Here is a 17,148-nt window from a genome sequence, read left to right as displayed (position 1 = left end):
ATCGCATTATATGATATTTCATGGCTCACTTAACTGCGATTAACAAACTAATTTGGAATACCGCTTTGCTAGTAATGAGCATATAAAATTTTCAATAATAGTTCTGCTCCATCATCATTGCATCTATGTAGTACGTGATTCTAGAGGTCGGTCCTCAAGTGTTATTCAAGGTCTCACTCTATCATTGCATGCTAGAAGCTGTATTTCTTAGGGCGCTTGGCGTAAAATATGGACACGCCGGCTATTATGCCTACCGCGGCCACCGCAGCTACCACCATGCCGGCTATGTTCGCTATGAACAGCGACTCATTACGTTATTCTTATATAGGGACACAAACTTGCTCGACCATTTCAAACCCTTCAGCGCAGGAGTCGCATTAATCTTCCGTGCTCAACTTCCATTCCGGGGTGCAGGCGACGCATTTCGTGTCGCTGCAGTTTGCGCAGTTTTGCATACCGGAGCAGTTGCACGAACTCTTACCGTTGCAGCCCTCGCAGGACTGGGAGGCACCGCACATTTAGCCTACCAAGCAGTTATCGTCCGTCTTGCACATCACCTTGCAGACCTGATCGACCAGCACGTATCCGGTAAAGCAGCCTGCGCACTTGTTCCCGTCGCAGCTCGTGCAGGTGTCGAACTGGTTCCCCTCGCAGTTGCATAGAAATCCTGGCGATACATGCTTGCACAGAGAGCAGGACTTTGGTAAAATGCAGGCATGCCCGGTGAGGCAGAATGATGAGTCTGAAACGTTATCGCATACACCCGTGAAGCCTGGAGGGCTCACCAGGCACTGTTTGTTGATCATCACCGAGCCTGCCATGCAGGTGGCGCAGCCCTTGTTGTCCGCGGTGCAGGTGGCGCAGTTCTGCGCGTTCCCGCAGTTGCACTGGTTTTGGGCCGCAGGGCATTATTTCGTATCATTGGGGCCGCTGCAGTAGTGCCCCGCCGGAACATTGATGCTGCAAATCGGCACCGAGCAGGAGTTCTGAGAGTCGGGCCCGTACCCAGACAGGCAGCTGGAGCAGGTTCCGGCAGCACTGCACGCGATGCAGTTTATCGAGCTGCCGCAGTTGCAGGCTTTGTCCTATTTTCCGCAGACGTTGCACTAACTATCAGTCTCGTCGCAGTACTAGTTTACCGGGCAGTCAGAGGTGTCAAGGCAGTTGACTTTGGGCTGGCAGAAGCCGTTTACCAGTAGAAATCCTGTCAGGCAGGTCTGGCAGCTGTCTTGGTACGCCGAGCAGGTCTGGCAGTTTTTGGCACCCGAGCATTTGCATTCCTTAACAGATACGGTGGTGCAGAGCTAGCAGTTGGATTCTACATCATTAGAAGGGCAGAAGAAGCCGTTGAAGCAGGAGTTTGCTGGCCCGCATCTGTTAGGCTTGCACTCGCCGTTGAGGAGCTCCAGCCCAGCAATACAGAGTTTGCATTTTGCATCTTAGCAGAAAATGCAGTTTTCGCTGAGGGTTCCGCCGCAGTTGCACGACTTCCCACTCGTCAGCTGGTTGCAGGGCAGGCAGACCTCGCCGAACTAGCCATTGCAAAAGAACGAGTTGTTGCACCTCGAAGACTTGTTGTCTTTATCGCATATATTTGTAGTTTTGTCTGTGATCTCAACACATTGCAGAGTGGAAGGATTGAATACATGGCCACTCTTGCACGTCTGGCATGTGTTGGATAGAATTCCACAGGTTTTACAGTTTTATGCTGTACCACAGTTGCATACTGCGTCTACCGCAATTGAGCAGGGCTCGCATTTTGCATTTGCTTCCGAGCCAGGAGGACAGTGGTGTTGGGGAAGGCATTTAGTCGCCGAAAAATCATCGCCGCAGTTGTTTTAGGCGCAGGTCCCTTGCAGCAGCTCAAACCCAGAAAGACAGTTTGTGCATCGCCCATTACTGCACTTGTTACAGTTCTTGATGTCCTCTCCACTGCAGTGGCAGGATTCGTCTATCTAAAGCTGGCCACAGCTGGCGCAAATGGTTCCAAAAGTACTATTACAGTAAAAGTCGTCATTACATAATGTTGATTTATTATTAGAATCGCATATATTTGCCTTCAGAATACATTAATTCTTGGCATCTAATTCGTACCCAGCAATGCAGGAACCGCAGGAATTATTGGTATCTCCACAGGTTTGGCAGAAGTTGGCCCCGCATTGGCAGGAGTTAGGGGATTTGTCTGTGCACAGCAGGCAGTTTACATTGTTTCCGCTCCCATTAGGGCAGTAATTGCCCAGCGCGCAGGTGCTTGAGGGCCCGCCAGCATTGCAGGTGTTTGTGACGCAGATGTTGTTGTACGGGTAATAACCGTCAATGCAGTCCTCGCACCCATCATTCTCCGAATTACATTACTTACAATTTTGGAACAGCGCACCTCCGCATTTGCAGGCCTTACCTTTGCTCATTGAATCGCAAGGTACGCACGCTTCTCCGAATTTGCCTTAGCAGAACTTGCCAGACGTGCAAAGCGTGGAGCCGTTAGCGAAGTCGCAGATATCGCCCTTCAAAACGCATTGTTAGTTACTAGATTGTAAATCATATCCAGAGAAGCAGGAACCACATGTATTAGCTCCAGACCCACACGTTTAACAGCTGGGGAGAAGCCCGCATTTGCATTCCTGCTATTAGTTATTGCATGGCTTGCAAACGTCAGTTTCCGAAGTCGCATTATTCGGACAGTAGTAACCATCAATGCAGTTTTGCGTGTTTTTGGGCTCTCCACACATATTGGGTACACAAATTCCCCCGATGGGTAAGTACTTATCTAAACAAACTTTACAACTATCTCCTTCGCATTCCTTACAATTTTCCTAAAGCATCTTACCACAATTGCAAAACTGACCCTCCTTAATGCTAGAACATACCAAGCAGTCTTCTCCAGGGTTTCCAGCGCAGGTACTTCCGACATTGCAGGTAAATGATTCTTTTTAAGGGCTGCATACATTCTGCTTCGCTACGCAGCGTTTTTCACCGTTGAAAATAAATCCGGGAAGACAAGTCTCGCATGTTTAAGCAGTAAGATCGCAGGTCTCGCAGTTTTGTAGGTAAAAGCATTAACAAGGTACCGTTTAACCTATCACACAGGTTTCGCAAGCTGCCATTCCCTTGGTCCACGACGGGCAGGCATAATTATTTAAACACAAGCTCGTCTCGTTCGTGCAGTAATTGGCGAGGCAGTTGGTTCCCGTGCTAATTTTTGACAGGAGAAATCCGTACCCACATTATCCACATTATTCTCTATTGCAAATTACACAATTATACAGCTTTCTATGAGGGCTACAATTACAACCTTCGCTCAGATACATAGTATCGCAGGTCCGACAGGTTAAGGCCGCTTCGTCACAATAAAATCCCTAGGTGCAATTAGTACTAGTGGGGTTAGTAGTACTGGAACCGCGGAAACAACTTTTTGGGTTCTAGCAACTTTTGAAGTTTCGATTATAAACTGTTCCATACACCTAATTCGAACCACAAGTTCTACACCCACTGCCACCGACGTCACAAACGGAACATCCTTGAATAGTATCATCATTCTCACAGTAGCACTGGACGTTGGGATCAGTGGACATGGAACAGCTTTGACATTTTGATCCGTTGCAGTAGTAGCCCACACTGCAGTCTCTGCTTTCCGAGCAGTTCCTGTTAGGAATGGAAGTTACGCACTTTCCATTCACTAAAATGAGGCTGCTTACGCATTTAGAGCAAAAGTCACCACTGCACGTTTAACATCCGACGATAATCTGACCGGCGCAGTTACAGGACTGCTGGATGCTTATCCCAGTGCAGTTTTAGCATCTCGTACCGGAGGCCTAGGGGCAAAACGACCCATGTTGGCATTTAGCTGAATCGCTATTACAGCTTTATTGGGACAGAGTACACTACCCTCCTACCAGCGTGTAGCCGCTAATACACTTGGAGCACTGGATTCCGGTACACTCCGCACAGTTTTACCTTAAATTATCGGCGCAGTTGCACTTCTTTCCAGGGAGCATGTTAACATTACATTCTTTGCAGAACACGTCATCCTTATAGTTAGGAAGGGGACAGTAGGAGTTGGTGTCGCAGTCCGCCGAGTTGTTGGCGGGGTCAAGGTTTCTGCCGCAGTTTCCGAAATAATTTTAAGGTTTCGGCATTTTAAATTAGAACGAAAATGCTGAGCTCGCTTATAGCGGAAATACCTGTTATTTAGGGAAACTGATTTTTTAGTTTTTACAATTTTAATATGAATAAACTTACTAATATATATAATATTGATTAAAAAAATAAGTAATTACTCGATATAATTTATTATACTAATATAATCAGTTTCAGAAAATACTAATATAAAGTAATTTTATAATTTTATACTATAAAAATCCATTTGTATATTTTTAATAAATACAATTATAATTATTATTATTATAATATATATATATAATCAGAAAAACCTTATATACTTGAATTGATTTTTACAGCAGAATTCCGATTTTCTTAACTTTCCAAATTTTTCGTATACCTAAATATTATACATTATATATTTATTATATAAAAATTTATTTCTGCAGTCAAAATCGATCAAGTATACGACTTTTCGCGAGAAATTGCAAATTAAATCATCGCCGCGGAGCGCAGATTCCAAGCAAATGTTCTCACTAAATTGACCTCAAAATTCAACGCTTGGCAGTCGCAATAGCGCTTGCGCCGTCGCAAATTGCGAGTTTGGGCTAACGCGCAAAAATTCCCAAAAATTCCCAAAAATTTGCACCGCATCTCGTGTACACAACATTCTACAGCAAAATATGCTAATCGCAACTGATATAACAGTTATTTTTAACGCCATTATACTGCGCCCCACACCTCACTTATTAACCATTTTCTGCCGAATTTGCATGGCGACGCGCTTCGTCTTCTGCAGCTCCCAGTACCTGTCGATTTTGCTCACAATCGCCTTCACGATGAGCGAGAAGAGCTGCGCGATCAGCTGCCCGCCTACCAGCGTCAGCGACATCACGCCCCCGACGGCGAGCAAAACGGTGCCGTTGTTGTAGGGGCCCACCTGCATCCCTTTCGTGGCCTGCAGCAGCGTCTGCAGCACGACAATGGCCCCGATGAAGTTCTCGTTCGCGTGCACGCCCAGGCTCGTGAAGATGGGGCAGGCCAGAAAGCGGTTTGTGAGCGGCGCAAAATCGTAGAAAACGGGCACTATGCTCATGTAAAAGACTAAAATCCATCCCACGCGGCCGAAAGCCAGCACGAAAATGCCCATTAGCTTGTTACTCAGAAAGTCGCTTTCGGTCTAATGGACGAATTTCACGAGAAACCCGCTCCCAAAAGCTGTCAAAATGGTGATTAGCATATCGCCCACGAGGTTCGATTTGGAGCATAAAAATTTGACTAACAGGTGGTAGGTGGGCGGAATGTGCTGAATTTGCGTGTTCGTAATGCCGAATTCGTTGACTTCAAATCTCCAAAATACTGTAGAAACGTATATCGCAATGGCATAAAGGTAGATCTGAAAGAATGGAAAGAACAAAATATGTGCGTTTTTTGTGAGAAAGACGACTAAAACCGAACAGACGAGGCGGGAAAAAACGCAAAAATTGAATGAAAAACTAGCGATTTTTTATAGGTTAATTTTTAGTCCTAAGCTAATACAATTGCAGAATACGATAAAAATTATCCCAATGACCAACTACGAGTGGATCTACAAAATATCCAAAGGGTTAAAATTTTGCTGTTTGAATGCTGAAATAAAGAGAATATTATGGATGAAAGCTTTGCTAGAAGCGTTTTAGTGCACTAAGAATGCTGTGCTCCAGACTGGAATACAAATTTATATTAAGTGCTTTCCTGCCTGAACGATGATATCGGATATGGAGGAACAACGCTAAGAAATGCTAAATTACACAGTTAATAGTTATAGGAAAACAAAAGTTTCCTCTGCAAAGCGCCCACAATGGAAGAAAGAGAATAAAAAGCTCTACTGCGAAAAATCGTTATCTTTGTCGTATCGAGGCGGGGAGATTACCTTTACACAGAACATCTCATATATTTACACGGTTATTGCCCACAAATTAGTTGTAGCAAACATTCCCTCGATGTAATTTCGTTGCTTCATTATACGGAAGTGGTAATACTATAAAATAATATATAAAATATCACATAAATTCTTTGGGATCAAATTAAATCTGTAGGGTATATTAAAAATAGCAGAACTGTTAATATATTAAATTAATACTATATTTAAACTAAATGCTGATGAAACTAAATTAATTGAGTATTACAAATTCAGGTAAAGGATCAAAAATTACTTATTATAAAATATACGAAGTTTAATATTAAAATGAATTATTATGACGTTTCAAAAATATGAAAGTTTATTTTTTTTAGTTTTGAAATAATTACTGTCAAAAATTTTATTTAATTCAAAATAGGAATTATAAGAATTTAAATTACTCTAAAAATATCATAAATTTATATTTATTCATAAAGTAATAATAGCTTTAAGGGTTAATATGTTGTACAATCCTAAGTCATATGCTTCTGAAAAGAATATTCAGATAATTATTATATAGTATTATTTAATTACTATTTAATGTAGTCGTTTTAACTTTATTCTAACATCCGAATTAATATTATAGCATATTATTTTATAATAAACTTTTATCAAAAATGAAGCATCCTGGTAACAACAATACATTCCCGCCTCTTTGTAGTTCGATGCTTTAGTTAGGACATATATTTAACTACTCTGGATAATACGAAAATTCCTCCCTTACTCTCGAATCTGAGCTACACGAAATCATCCAGCTGGATGCGGACGATGATCCCAGCCAGATGAATTCGGAAGACATTGCAGTCTTGACGTCTTTTGTATTTTAGTTTTGAGAGTGAAGTGTTAGTTTTACTGTATCATACTCTTATAACTGGGTATTTATAGAAATTTAGATTTATAGTGAATAGTAAAAATATATAAAATGGATTATGATCATTCTCATTTTATGCTAGCCTTAGCACTATCAATTATGATGGACACAACGGTGCCGAGCGAGCTGCCGAAGAGGAGGCCCATGTTGAGGCAGAGGGTCATGAAGTTGGCGGCGTGCGTGCCGTTGGTCTCGGGCTTCATGATGCTGCCGTACTTGCAGAAGATGGCGCACATGAACCAGCCGTTGGACACCGCGAAGAGGATCATCACGATCCAGGCCACCAGGTCGTTGTGGACGAGGGGAAGGCCGTCGGGGGAGGTGCCAGATGCAGCAGGCGAAGCGGTACCGGCAGGCCAGTGGTAGTAGGGCACGATCTGGATGATGAAGAGCGCGATGAAGGCGAGCCTGACGATGGCGGCGATGAAGAGCGTCTTGACGTTCCAGATGCTGAGCCCCCACTTCCAGGAGGGGAACTGCCGGCCGACCCAGTCGCCGACCATGAACCAGGAGAACATGATGATGGACCACCAGTCGCCGTACTTGCCGGACTCGTTGGTCTTGAACATGGAGTAGCACAGGATCTGGATGGTGATGGCGGGGAACAGGGTGAGGGTGACGAAGAAGATGAGGAAGAGCGAGACGCCGGGCATCCACAGGTTCTTGACCGCGTCGAAGAAGGTGGTGCCGGGGGCGGCGACCTCCTTGGCGGCGCTCTTGTCGCGCGTGAAGTACTTCTGGCGGTCGGCGGCGTCGAACTCGATCTTGTCAGCGCCGTAGTTCTTGACGAGCCAGAAGTAGGCGAAGTAGGTCACGAGCACGAAGATAGCGGCGATGATGTAGTAGGCCACGGTGGTGTAGTACAGCACGGAGTCGAAGGTGGGGGCCTTGCTGTTGAAGGGGATGATGGGCTTCGTGATCACCTTGAGCACCTGGGCAACTATACCGGCGATTCCCGACCCAGCATTGAAGGCGGCGATGAAGCTCACGTCCAGGGAGGCCGCGACCCCGATGGCGGTGGGGAAGAAGAGGCCGTTCGCGCAGCCCGCGAAGCCCACGCAGATCAGAATTATCGTCATCCTGGTGGTCTGGTTGTGCGAGAACAACTGCGCAAACGGAACGATGAGCAAAACAACCAGCCAGATAGTAAGCGAAACAAGTATTTTGAATCTAACAGTGAGGGTGTAGGAAAACTTCATCATGATGAAAGTTACGATACTGTTGAAGATGTTGTTGGTGACGGAAATAGCAGTGAGCAGGGTGGAGGGGAACTGGTTGAACCAGTAGTCGACTGGTACGATAAAGCAGTTGAAGGGGAGGAGAACAGTAATACCGAAGAGCAAAAATACCCACCACGCAAGCTTCTTGGCTCGGGGAGATATGTCCTGAGATTCAATAGAGATTTACTCTTTTTCAGACATTTGTAGTGGAGCGCAGATTAAACTTACCGTTTGCATTATTTAATTAAGTGTATAATATTAATCGTATGATAGATAACTTCGATCAATATTTATATTAGTATTAAATATTAACATATATAAATCACAAACTCATTAAATTGGTTTCTGTTTTTAAATCGTGAATTTGAACTATAAGTAAATTTTAATAAAATAAATAAGTTGAAGATAAATTAAAATGAAAACAGTGATAATTTGTAATCAAAATTTATATATGATAATGTATATTAGATGAATTTAACATTAATCAATTATTTTACCTTGTTTACATATATTATTTATTACTAAAAATATGTCTCCAAAATATATTTTATAATATTTTGTTTAAAATAGTTAAATATTTTGAGTGATTTTATTTATAGTATTTAATTTTTACCTCTTATAAAAGCCATATTTTAAAACGGTACTAATAAATAGTAAAAACTAATCTACTATTTTTTGTTTACCTTTTTGTAAATGTGTATTTCAGTCATATTTATTATTTATAATATTCCTCCTAAAGATTTTACAGAATATCATGTATAGGTTAATGATTTTTCTGTTTTCACTAAGCTTTCTGTAATCCTGGGATTATTTATATATTTTCCTATTTCATCTTTCGTATGATATATCCATAACTAACTAATACTATACCCTATGATAAATATCACATTCTTTATGATAAGTATTTAATGTATTAATAAAATAGACCAAATCAAATTGCAAGTAATGAAATACTTATCATAAATATAATAACACATATATAAATAGTTATATCTGTGTCAACAAGGATATCACTTGTATAAGAATGGGATATAAGTATCCATGAGTATTTTTTCAAGTATAAATATTATTACTTATCCACATATAAATATATAATAATATTTAAAGCATTTTGCAAAGAAATTATATATACTAAAAACTATATAAAAAACATAACTAATATTAAAACTCGTATAAGTTTGTTAATAACATTCAATTTTAAATAAAATAAGCATATATTATCCCACTACATTAAATAATTCATCTAATTATAACTGCAGTTACTTTATATAGTTTCTTTATTACATATTATCCATTTTCATAAAATTTATTTATTGTAAAATTCAGGTTAGTACTAGATAGTTATAGAAATCAGTATTACTAAATACTTGATAGTTATGTATCCTAAAAACAAATACATTATACAATAGTAAGATTTATCCTAAACATCCCAGAAGTACTTGTTTATTTGAAGATTTTAGGAACTAGTAAATATAGTATATTTATATATAAATCATATATAAAGTAAACATAAAAATTTTCTCAACTTAATATTAATTTTACGAATTTTACGATATAATTTTCGAAGTTTTAAAAGTGGATTTTACTATTACTGCATTGTAGAAATTATAATTTACAATACGATGAAACAAATTTCTTATTAGCATAGGTATAAAATAAGGCACAATTCATAAAAGGTTAGTATATGAAAATGTTATAGTAAAATATAAATTTAAACTATAATTTTCAACAAGCTATAAATGTATATTTGTACATTTCTAATACATAATACTGTGAGCAAGTAGAATTTTGGTTCATTTTATATAGTTTGTTTAAATAAAATATATATCATATTAATCAAAATTTATAACTTACAGTAACTGATGCTATTTTATATAAAAGCTATTTTAATATCTATTGATATTTCAAAAATTAATATAGATTAATTTAATTATTTAAACGTGTTTCATCTTTCATAACATTAAGCAACTTTCCACATAAATGGTTTCATTCGGAATCCTATTTGCAATTTAGTCGTTAACAGCCGAGACTCTCGGTTTTACCATTGCAAACTTTTCCTCTGACATCATCAAACTTTACTATATGGCTATTGGTATTTCAAAAGATTTTGGAACTGCTGATACCGATGTGTAAACTTTATTACCTTGGTTATCTATCGCTTCCCTGATCGGTTTCCTCGTCGCATCTCTTACATTTGCTCCTATTGTAAGCTGGTTAGGCTACAAGAAGACCGGCTTGGTAGGTGCTGCTGGATCTGTCATCTTCAATATTCTGCTTTGCATTCCTTTCAATGTCTACTATTGGTTGATTATGAGGCTTTTTGCAGGATTCTTCGTCGTATTATTTTAGCAGCCAAGTATCATCATCGTCGGTGAGCACGCTGAGTCCAGCAAGAGAGGTGTACTAGGTGTCATGTTCCAATTCAACGTCACCCTTGGTATATTGGTTGCCTCCTTAGTCTTACTTGCCGTCCGTACTTATCAAGATACCTATAATGCATGGTGGGTTAACTTTGTTGTCACCTTGATATGGCCTCTGATGGGCTTTGTTTTGCTTATCTTCGTACCTGATGTCAAACCCAGAGAGGAGAAGGAAATCTCCCCCATGCTCTTGTTCAAGGAGAAGAAGTACCTCAAGGTCCTCATCCTCTCTGTCATGCTCGGCCTCAACCAGCAGTGCACCGGTATCAACGCCGTTATCGTCTACGCTACTGAGACCTTCAAGGAGACCTTTAAGAAGTCAGATGGCACTACCCATCCTTTGTCTTCCGTATTTGGTTCCATCATTATCAACGGTGTCAACTTTGTAGCCACTCTCGGCGCCCTCGCCTTCATCGAGAAGCTCGGCCGCAAGATCCTCCTCTTCGGCGGTGTCGGTGTCTGTTTCGCTGCACAGGTTGCTCTCATGATCAACTATATCCTCGCAAAACCCAATACTGCCCTTCTCATTACAGCTTCTGTTATATTCATCATTGGATTCGAAGTTGGTCCCGGTCCCATCTTCTTCGTCTTCGCCTCCGAGCTATTCCCCGTTGAAGCCAAGTCCCTCCTATCCTCAATCCTGCTCAGCTTCAACTACATCCCTAACATCTTTGTCGTTGTTCTATTCCCAATTCTTACCAACGCTGCCGCATGGTCTCCCTTCGTTACCTATTTGATCGTCATGGGTCTTACAACTGCTGTATTGCTCTTTACCACCCCTGAAACGAAGGGGAAGACCCAGGAAGAAATCTAGATGATCCTTACCGGCTCTGCACCAGCTGCGAGTAGCGAAGCCGAGAAAGGCTCCGAGGTTAGGTTTGGTTCTGGTGTTATGACTGCCGAATGATAGTACATTAACTTTTAATTTATTTTATGAACAAATTGAGATAAGTATTATATGTATTTAACTAATAAATCCTTTTCTAATGTAAAAAACCTATGATAACGAATTTCCTGGAAAAACTATATATTCATTTTGATTTAGGCTCACTCCTACCTAATTCCTACCTAGTCTACATTTTTCATATAAGTTTTAGATTTTTTGAGATACCAAAATATACCTCCACTGATGCCTCCGCTTATCGCTATAACAACAACGACTATTCCAGCAACGGCACCACCAGAAAGATTGATAGATCTCCTTTCGTCCTAAGGCAGGAAACAGTAAGTTCCAATTTTTTGAGCATCTGGTGCACAGCCCTCGCACAAACCATTTTCCAACGCATAGCCAGGAAGACAACTTTTACACTTATCTACGGGTCCAGGAATACACTTGCTATTCTTGAATGTATAATTTTTGCTATTTATGCAGCCCGTGCAGATACTAAGGTCCCTATCATCGCACGTGCAAAGCTTGTCCGCACACCTTCCAGGAGCTGGCACAAAAGCGTCCATACACGTAAGGCAGTTCATCTATGACGTACCACAAACACAGGCGGTCTTTTGCCCGTCGCGCCCGCAAGGAACTACAACCTAATTCTCGCATGTTTGGAAGCTAATATCCCTGCCGCTGCAAATTGCCGTGCACGTCTAGTCCGTATTCATCTCGTATTCGGATGCGCACTTTGTGCACTTTGCAAAGCTGGTGCATACCAGACATGACGCCGGGCAGGAAATGCAGACGTTCCCAGAGGCCCTTATCTCGCAAAACTAGCCGTCTCTGCACGGCGTTTCTGCATCGCACTGGGGAACCACAGAAGCTCCACACGCGTTAGCGAAGGCCGTGCATTTAGCATCGTTTGCAGCTGTGCTAGCGTTGCAGCCTTCGCTGTCGCTGATGCTGCACTATACACAGTTTTTCTCATTGGAGCTAGTTGCGTCGGATGGGCATGCGTGCATAGCTGGGCATGTTTTAGTATTATTGTCGCATTTAGTTGGCATTTCTAGCATTTTCTGGGTTTAAATGATATTCTGGGTGTGGAATAATACAATATATTTCACATAAAGTTTGATGATATACAAAATATGTATTAAAATGGAATTTTTTAATTAATTTATAATATTAATATTATAGGAAATATAGTAAGAATAAAAACTAAATTTATTAGTCGAGGGTTGAATTAGGATAAAATTATGATTTACATGCAATACTTAAATGTATATCTGTTGGTTTATTCAACTTTATTATTTTGGTATTTCGATGTTATAAGTTTTTTACAGGGTTCTTGTAGCAAAGGAAATTTAAGTTTCAGTTTTTATGTCATATTTAACATAAATAATAAGCTGGCTAAATTACAAGTATCATTTTCGTTATTATAAGGTTTTAAAAAGTTTGATAAAATAATAATTGCTACCAGAATATTTATAGAAAATTATAATAAGTAGATAGAACCTCACTGGAAGTAGACGGCCATCTCGTTGCCCATGCGCTCCATGCCGCACTTCGTGTAGAAGCCGGTGTTGTCGTCCGAGCAGTCAAGGATCACCTTGTAGCAGCCGAGCTCCTGGGCGCGCGCCACCAGCACCGACACGAGCTGCCTGCCGAAGCCGCGCCCGCGGATGGCCTGGTCTACCACAACGTCCTCGATGTGGCCCACTCTGGAGCCCCCGTGGAGCAGCTTCCTCTCGACGAGCAGAGTCGCAGCGCCCACTAGCGAGCCCTTGGCGTCCTCGATCACCTGCACCTGGTGGAAGGACGAGGTGGACACGTCCGCAAAGAAGGCCTCGGCGGCGGAGAGGGGTAGCTCGCCCACGGTGGAGAGCTGGGACAGCAGCGCCGCGAGCGCGTGCAGGTCCTCGAGCTGGAGGGCGCGCACGCAGTACTCAGGGGTGGAGCCGACGGCGGAGGCTGTGGGCTGGGTCTGTACGACGGACATTCTTGGGGTTCCCCTACGCCCGGTTCGCAGGAGGGCGCCCTCTACGCGTGGGCCGCCTGGTGGGTATATGGAGGTAAGAGAACTCGTAATCCACCGCTTTTGGGTTGATAATAGCACTATAAGGTGAATTTATCACCTTTTATGATATCTATCTAGCTTGTTAAATACAAAAGTGCATATTTCTCACTGTCTTTCTGCGACTTACTAACTTTCTATGATTCGGATATTCCCAGCTCCAATCAAATTATTTTCCCTTTAAATAAATTGACAACTACTACAATTTTTCGCTTTACCTACATTGTTGCTATCTGTTATTATTTTCGAATCGACAACGATTTATGAATTCGAAATTTATAAGCTCCTACAACAATTGAAACTGTTTGTCACTACTGACGATGTGAAAATATTTGATGAATCGTCACAGTTTTTTCCCTTGCATACATTAGAGCAAGATGCAATATTTTTGCCGTCCTCAATATTTGAGCTATTTGTTATATTAATCGATTTGATGATATTAGACGAATTAACTATTTGCTTTGACTATGTAACATTACTGGAATTTTTAACGGTACTAGAGGAAAAAACAAATGATGAATCCTGTATATTCCTGGAGTTCTATACAAAAGCACAACGTTATGAGCTACTCACCTTTTGACAAAAGTGGCAATCAACCAAGTCTCTGCAGTCCGCACAGTTAGAGCAGTTAATGCAATTTTTACAGTTAACGCAGTCCACTAAACCGTTTTTTTGTCCTTCCATTTTTTATTTTATGTATTATTATATATTTATTAAAATAATTCAATAAATGGAGTGCTTCAACTCCAAGAACTGCACCGACTCAACTTAGTGCATTTCCTGCCAAAACTGCAGCTCCTCCGAGAACCTACGAAACTGCAAGAATGTCAGCCACGGAAAAGACTCCAACAACTGTGAGGACTGTGAAAGCATCGAAAGATGCTGCAACCTGCAGGACTGCTCCGAGATGACTGATTGTGCGAACTGTAAGCGCTGCAAAAACTGCGTCAACTGCGCCAACTGTGAAGGATGCGATGGGCTGGCTAACAGGCGGAACCTGAAGGACGTAAAGATTGCAAAATAGTGAGGAAATTCGTGGTTTTGAGCTGACAGCGCATCTGTAAACTTCCTAATATCAGTCTTACTCAACACCAAGAGCCCAGCAAATTGTCCTTTCCACTTGTAATATTATAAACAATAGAGATAAACGCCCTCACTCCCCAAATACTCCCCCGCTTAGTTAGCTCCGCCCGACGGCGTTCTCGTAACATGCGCAGTTGGTGCTCTGCTACGCGTTGAAGCAGGAGTCCATTCCCTCACACTCTAGTATTTTGCTCGAGTGGCTCACGTTCATCGCCTTTTGTACATTGCTGCTATTGTTCACGTTCTGGACTTCCTGAAACGAAGTTGATTATTATACGTTTTTGGCTAGCTTCCCCCGCGAGCTGTCCGAGATATTATTGCAGCGCTCGACCTCCGACGACCTGCAGACGTTCGCAGCATCGTGGACGTCGTAGACATCGTGACAGTTTTGAAGGTTGGAACAATTCACACAGTTCACACAGAACGACAGATTCTAGGAATTCCTGCAGTTTATGGAGAACGTGCAACCGGTGGAAGACTCGCAACCCTTGCAGTACCTGCTCGGGGCGGGCTTGGGCATTAATTGAAATAAAATATATAATTCTTATATGTTTATATATAGGTTTCATGAAATAAAATGTGGTAGAATTTTTTTGAGAGTTAGTGAATGCGTGTGAATGTATTAGTTTTTAGAAGAGTATGGGATAGTAGGGAAAATAAGATGTATTGGATATAATTTAGTGGTGAGTTTTGGTTGGTTGGAATATGGTATGGGTGCTACCTTAAGTTGAGCGTGAAGTATATGATAAAGGAGTTTATACGGTACTTTGCTTAAAAATATTGAACATTAATGAGTGAATTTCATGGTTCTGATTAAGTTCAGGTACTTATCCAGTTAGTTATTCTGTAATATAGTGGCTGTATAGTTTTTAGTTTGATAATATTATGATTAGTAAAATGCTTTGTTAGGTGCCGCTTCTGTACTATTTTATATTCTCTTCTTGTTAACATATAGATAATCGACTGACCGGGCTATCCAGAAGAACTACTTTACCTCCATATACCCACCAGGCGGCCCACGCGTAGAGGGCGCCCTCCTGCGAACCGGGCGTAGGGGAACCCCAAGAATGTCCGTCGTACAGACCCAGCCCACAGCCTCCGCCGTCGGCTCCACCCCTGAGTACTGCGTGCGCGCCCTCCAGCTCGAGGACCTGCACGCGCTCGCGGCGCTGCTGTCCCAGCTCTCCACCGTGGGCGAGCTACCCCTCTCCGCCGCCGAGGCCTTCTTTGCGGACGTGTCCACCTCGTCCTTCCACCAGGTGCAGGTGATCGAGGACGCCAAGGGCTCGCTAGTGGGCGCTGCGACTCTGCTCGTCGAGAGGAAGCTGCTCCACGGGGGCTCCAGAGTGGGCCACATCGAGGACGTTGTGGTAGACCAGGCCATCCGCGGGCGCGGCTTCGGCAGGCAGCTCGTGTCGGTGCTGGTGGCGCGCGCCCAGGAGCTCGGCTGCTACAAGGTGATCCTTGACTGCTCGGACGACAACACCGGCTTCTACACGAAGTGCGGCATGGAGCGCATGGGCAACGAGATGGCCGTCTACTTCCAGTGAGGTTCTATCATATACTTAACTTATTTAGTATTTTGATAAGTTCAGGTTAATTTTTACTCAGTAAAATATATCAACTGATTCAAATTAATATAGAGAATTGCACTAACAATATAAACAAAGCAACATTTTATACCAATAAACTTTGCTATAGATTTATAATTAAAAACAAATAGTAATAATGCAATAGCGTGATCTATTTAGATATAAATAATATAAATTACTAATAAATAGTTTAAAAATTGATAAGAAACTATATATAAATAATTGATAGATTGTCTTTGCATCATTATTGTTTTAGGATATTTTTATAACTTTATTATTAACATTTTCTTATAAATGTATTACAAGTAGTGTATTATTATTAGAAATACTGTCACTAATAAGTGATTTTAAAATGATTGTTTTAATACGTTACATTTATTTTAAATTAATATATTGTATTAAACAATATTATTATTATTATGTTAAAATAGATAAAAGTTTACTAGATTATACCAATTTAATCATCTCATTAGATAAGATTCATTAGGATGTTCTTTAGTTTAAACTATTAGAAATAAAATCAAGTTTAATGAATGTTAACCAATCCTTAATAGTTATTTCTAAGTATTTTGATTATAAATTTATAAAACTAAATTCATTGATCCATGTAAATGAAAATTGATAGTTTAAAATTTTACTTATTAAAATATTTTACAAAGAAACACAACATTTCTACTTATAAATATAATATACATTGAATTATAATAATAATATTAAAAAAGTTTTACAGTTTTAGCTTATTGATAAAATAGAAAGATTATCATACTATTAATTAAAATATTCATGAATTTAATATTACGCAATTATATTATTTAGTAAATATAGAGGATGATTAACTTAATGTTCTACTAATATGCTAAGTATTTTCAATCGTTACTTTAGTTTGTTAGTTTTATTTTTGCAAATTATATTATATAAGATTAAATTTGTTAAACACTAATTGTCACTAACGTATAATACAGATTCATATACTA

General features: G+C 40.8%; 11 protein-coding genes across 11 annotated transcripts; 4 read left to right on the top strand and 7 right to left on the bottom strand. All coding sequences in view use genetic code 6, as the record gives it.

Moving 5' to 3' along the window:
- Nucleotides 1-173: 173 nt before the first annotated feature.
- On the bottom strand, nucleotides 174-4,136 carry SS50377_21512 (Cysteine-rich membrane protein 1; the record flags this gene model as incomplete). The annotated part of the gene is made up of 1 exon (XM_067905431.1): nucleotides 174-4,136. The coding sequence occupies one exon, from the start codon at nucleotides 4,134-4,136 to the stop codon at nucleotides 174-176; it is 3,963 nt and encodes a 1,320-aa protein (XP_067766748.1).
- Nucleotides 4,137-4,840: 704 nt separating this feature from the next.
- SS50377_21511 (Transmembrane domain-containing protein) lies at nucleotides 4,841-6,100 on the bottom strand (the record flags this gene model as incomplete). Its single annotated transcript, XM_067905430.1, has 1 exon — nucleotides 4,841-6,100. One exon carries the CDS (start codon nucleotides 6,098-6,100, stop codon nucleotides 4,841-4,843), a length of 1,260 nt encoding a protein of 419 aa, XP_067766747.1.
- Nucleotides 6,101-6,654: 554 nt separating this feature from the next.
- Nucleotides 6,655-6,870, top strand: SS50377_21510 (uncharacterized protein; the record flags this gene model as incomplete). Its single annotated transcript, XM_067905429.1, has 1 exon — nucleotides 6,655-6,870. The coding sequence occupies one exon, from the start codon at nucleotides 6,655-6,657 to the stop codon at nucleotides 6,868-6,870; it is 216 nt and encodes a 71-aa protein (XP_067766746.1).
- A 106-nt stretch (nucleotides 6,871-6,976) lies between these two features.
- On the bottom strand, nucleotides 6,977-8,329 carry SS50377_21509 (Nucleoside transporter; the record flags this gene model as incomplete). Its single annotated transcript, XM_067905428.1, has 1 exon — nucleotides 6,977-8,329. The coding sequence occupies one exon, from the start codon at nucleotides 8,327-8,329 to the stop codon at nucleotides 6,977-6,979; it is 1,353 nt and encodes a 450-aa protein (XP_067766745.1).
- A 1,779-nt stretch (nucleotides 8,330-10,108) lies between these two features.
- Nucleotides 10,109-11,455, top strand: SS50377_21508 (Hexose transporter; the record flags this gene model as incomplete). The annotated part of the gene is made up of 1 exon (XM_067905427.1): nucleotides 10,109-11,455. The coding sequence occupies one exon, from the start codon at nucleotides 10,109-10,111 to the stop codon at nucleotides 11,453-11,455; it is 1,347 nt and encodes a 448-aa protein (XP_067766744.1).
- A 140-nt stretch (nucleotides 11,456-11,595) lies between these two features.
- On the bottom strand, nucleotides 11,596-12,498 carry SS50377_21507 (Cysteine-rich membrane protein 2; the record flags this gene model as incomplete). Its single annotated transcript, XM_067905426.1, has 1 exon — nucleotides 11,596-12,498. The coding sequence occupies one exon, from the start codon at nucleotides 12,496-12,498 to the stop codon at nucleotides 11,596-11,598; it is 903 nt and encodes a 300-aa protein (XP_067766743.1).
- A 443-nt stretch (nucleotides 12,499-12,941) lies between these two features.
- On the bottom strand, nucleotides 12,942-13,424 carry SS50377_21506 (Glucosamine 6-phosphate N-acetyltransferase; the record flags this gene model as incomplete). Its single annotated transcript, XM_067905425.1, has 1 exon — nucleotides 12,942-13,424. One exon carries the CDS (start codon nucleotides 13,422-13,424, stop codon nucleotides 12,942-12,944), a length of 483 nt encoding a protein of 160 aa, XP_067766742.1.
- Nucleotides 13,425-13,607: 183 nt separating this feature from the next.
- Nucleotides 13,608-14,183, bottom strand: SS50377_21505 (uncharacterized protein; the record flags this gene model as incomplete). The annotated part of the gene is made up of 1 exon (XM_067905424.1): nucleotides 13,608-14,183. The coding sequence occupies one exon, from the start codon at nucleotides 14,181-14,183 to the stop codon at nucleotides 13,608-13,610; it is 576 nt and encodes a 191-aa protein (XP_067766741.1).
- A 46-nt stretch (nucleotides 14,184-14,229) lies between these two features.
- SS50377_21504 (Cysteine-rich protein) lies at nucleotides 14,230-14,526 on the top strand (the record flags this gene model as incomplete). The annotated part of the gene is made up of 1 exon (XM_067905423.1): nucleotides 14,230-14,526. The coding sequence occupies one exon, from the start codon at nucleotides 14,230-14,232 to the stop codon at nucleotides 14,524-14,526; it is 297 nt and encodes a 98-aa protein (XP_067766740.1).
- Nucleotides 14,527-14,652: 126 nt separating this feature from the next.
- On the bottom strand, nucleotides 14,653-15,102 carry SS50377_21503 (uncharacterized protein; the record flags this gene model as incomplete). The annotated part of the gene is made up of 1 exon (XM_067905422.1): nucleotides 14,653-15,102. The coding sequence occupies one exon, from the start codon at nucleotides 15,100-15,102 to the stop codon at nucleotides 14,653-14,655; it is 450 nt and encodes a 149-aa protein (XP_067766739.1).
- A 547-nt stretch (nucleotides 15,103-15,649) lies between these two features.
- Nucleotides 15,650-16,132, top strand: SS50377_21502 (Glucosamine 6-phosphate N-acetyltransferase; the record flags this gene model as incomplete). Its single annotated transcript, XM_067905421.1, has 1 exon — nucleotides 15,650-16,132. The coding sequence occupies one exon, from the start codon at nucleotides 15,650-15,652 to the stop codon at nucleotides 16,130-16,132; it is 483 nt and encodes a 160-aa protein (XP_067766738.1).
- Nucleotides 16,133-17,148: the final 1,016 nt, after the last annotated feature.

The sequence above is a fragment of the Spironucleus salmonicida genome, chromosome 2 (assembly GCF_000497125.1).
Source record: "Spironucleus salmonicida strain ATCC 50377 chromosome 2, whole genome shotgun sequence".
Taxonomy (NCBI): domain Eukaryota; phylum Fornicata; order Diplomonadida; family Hexamitidae; genus Spironucleus; species Spironucleus salmonicida.
This window is presented reverse-complemented; position numbering and strand designations above follow the sequence as displayed.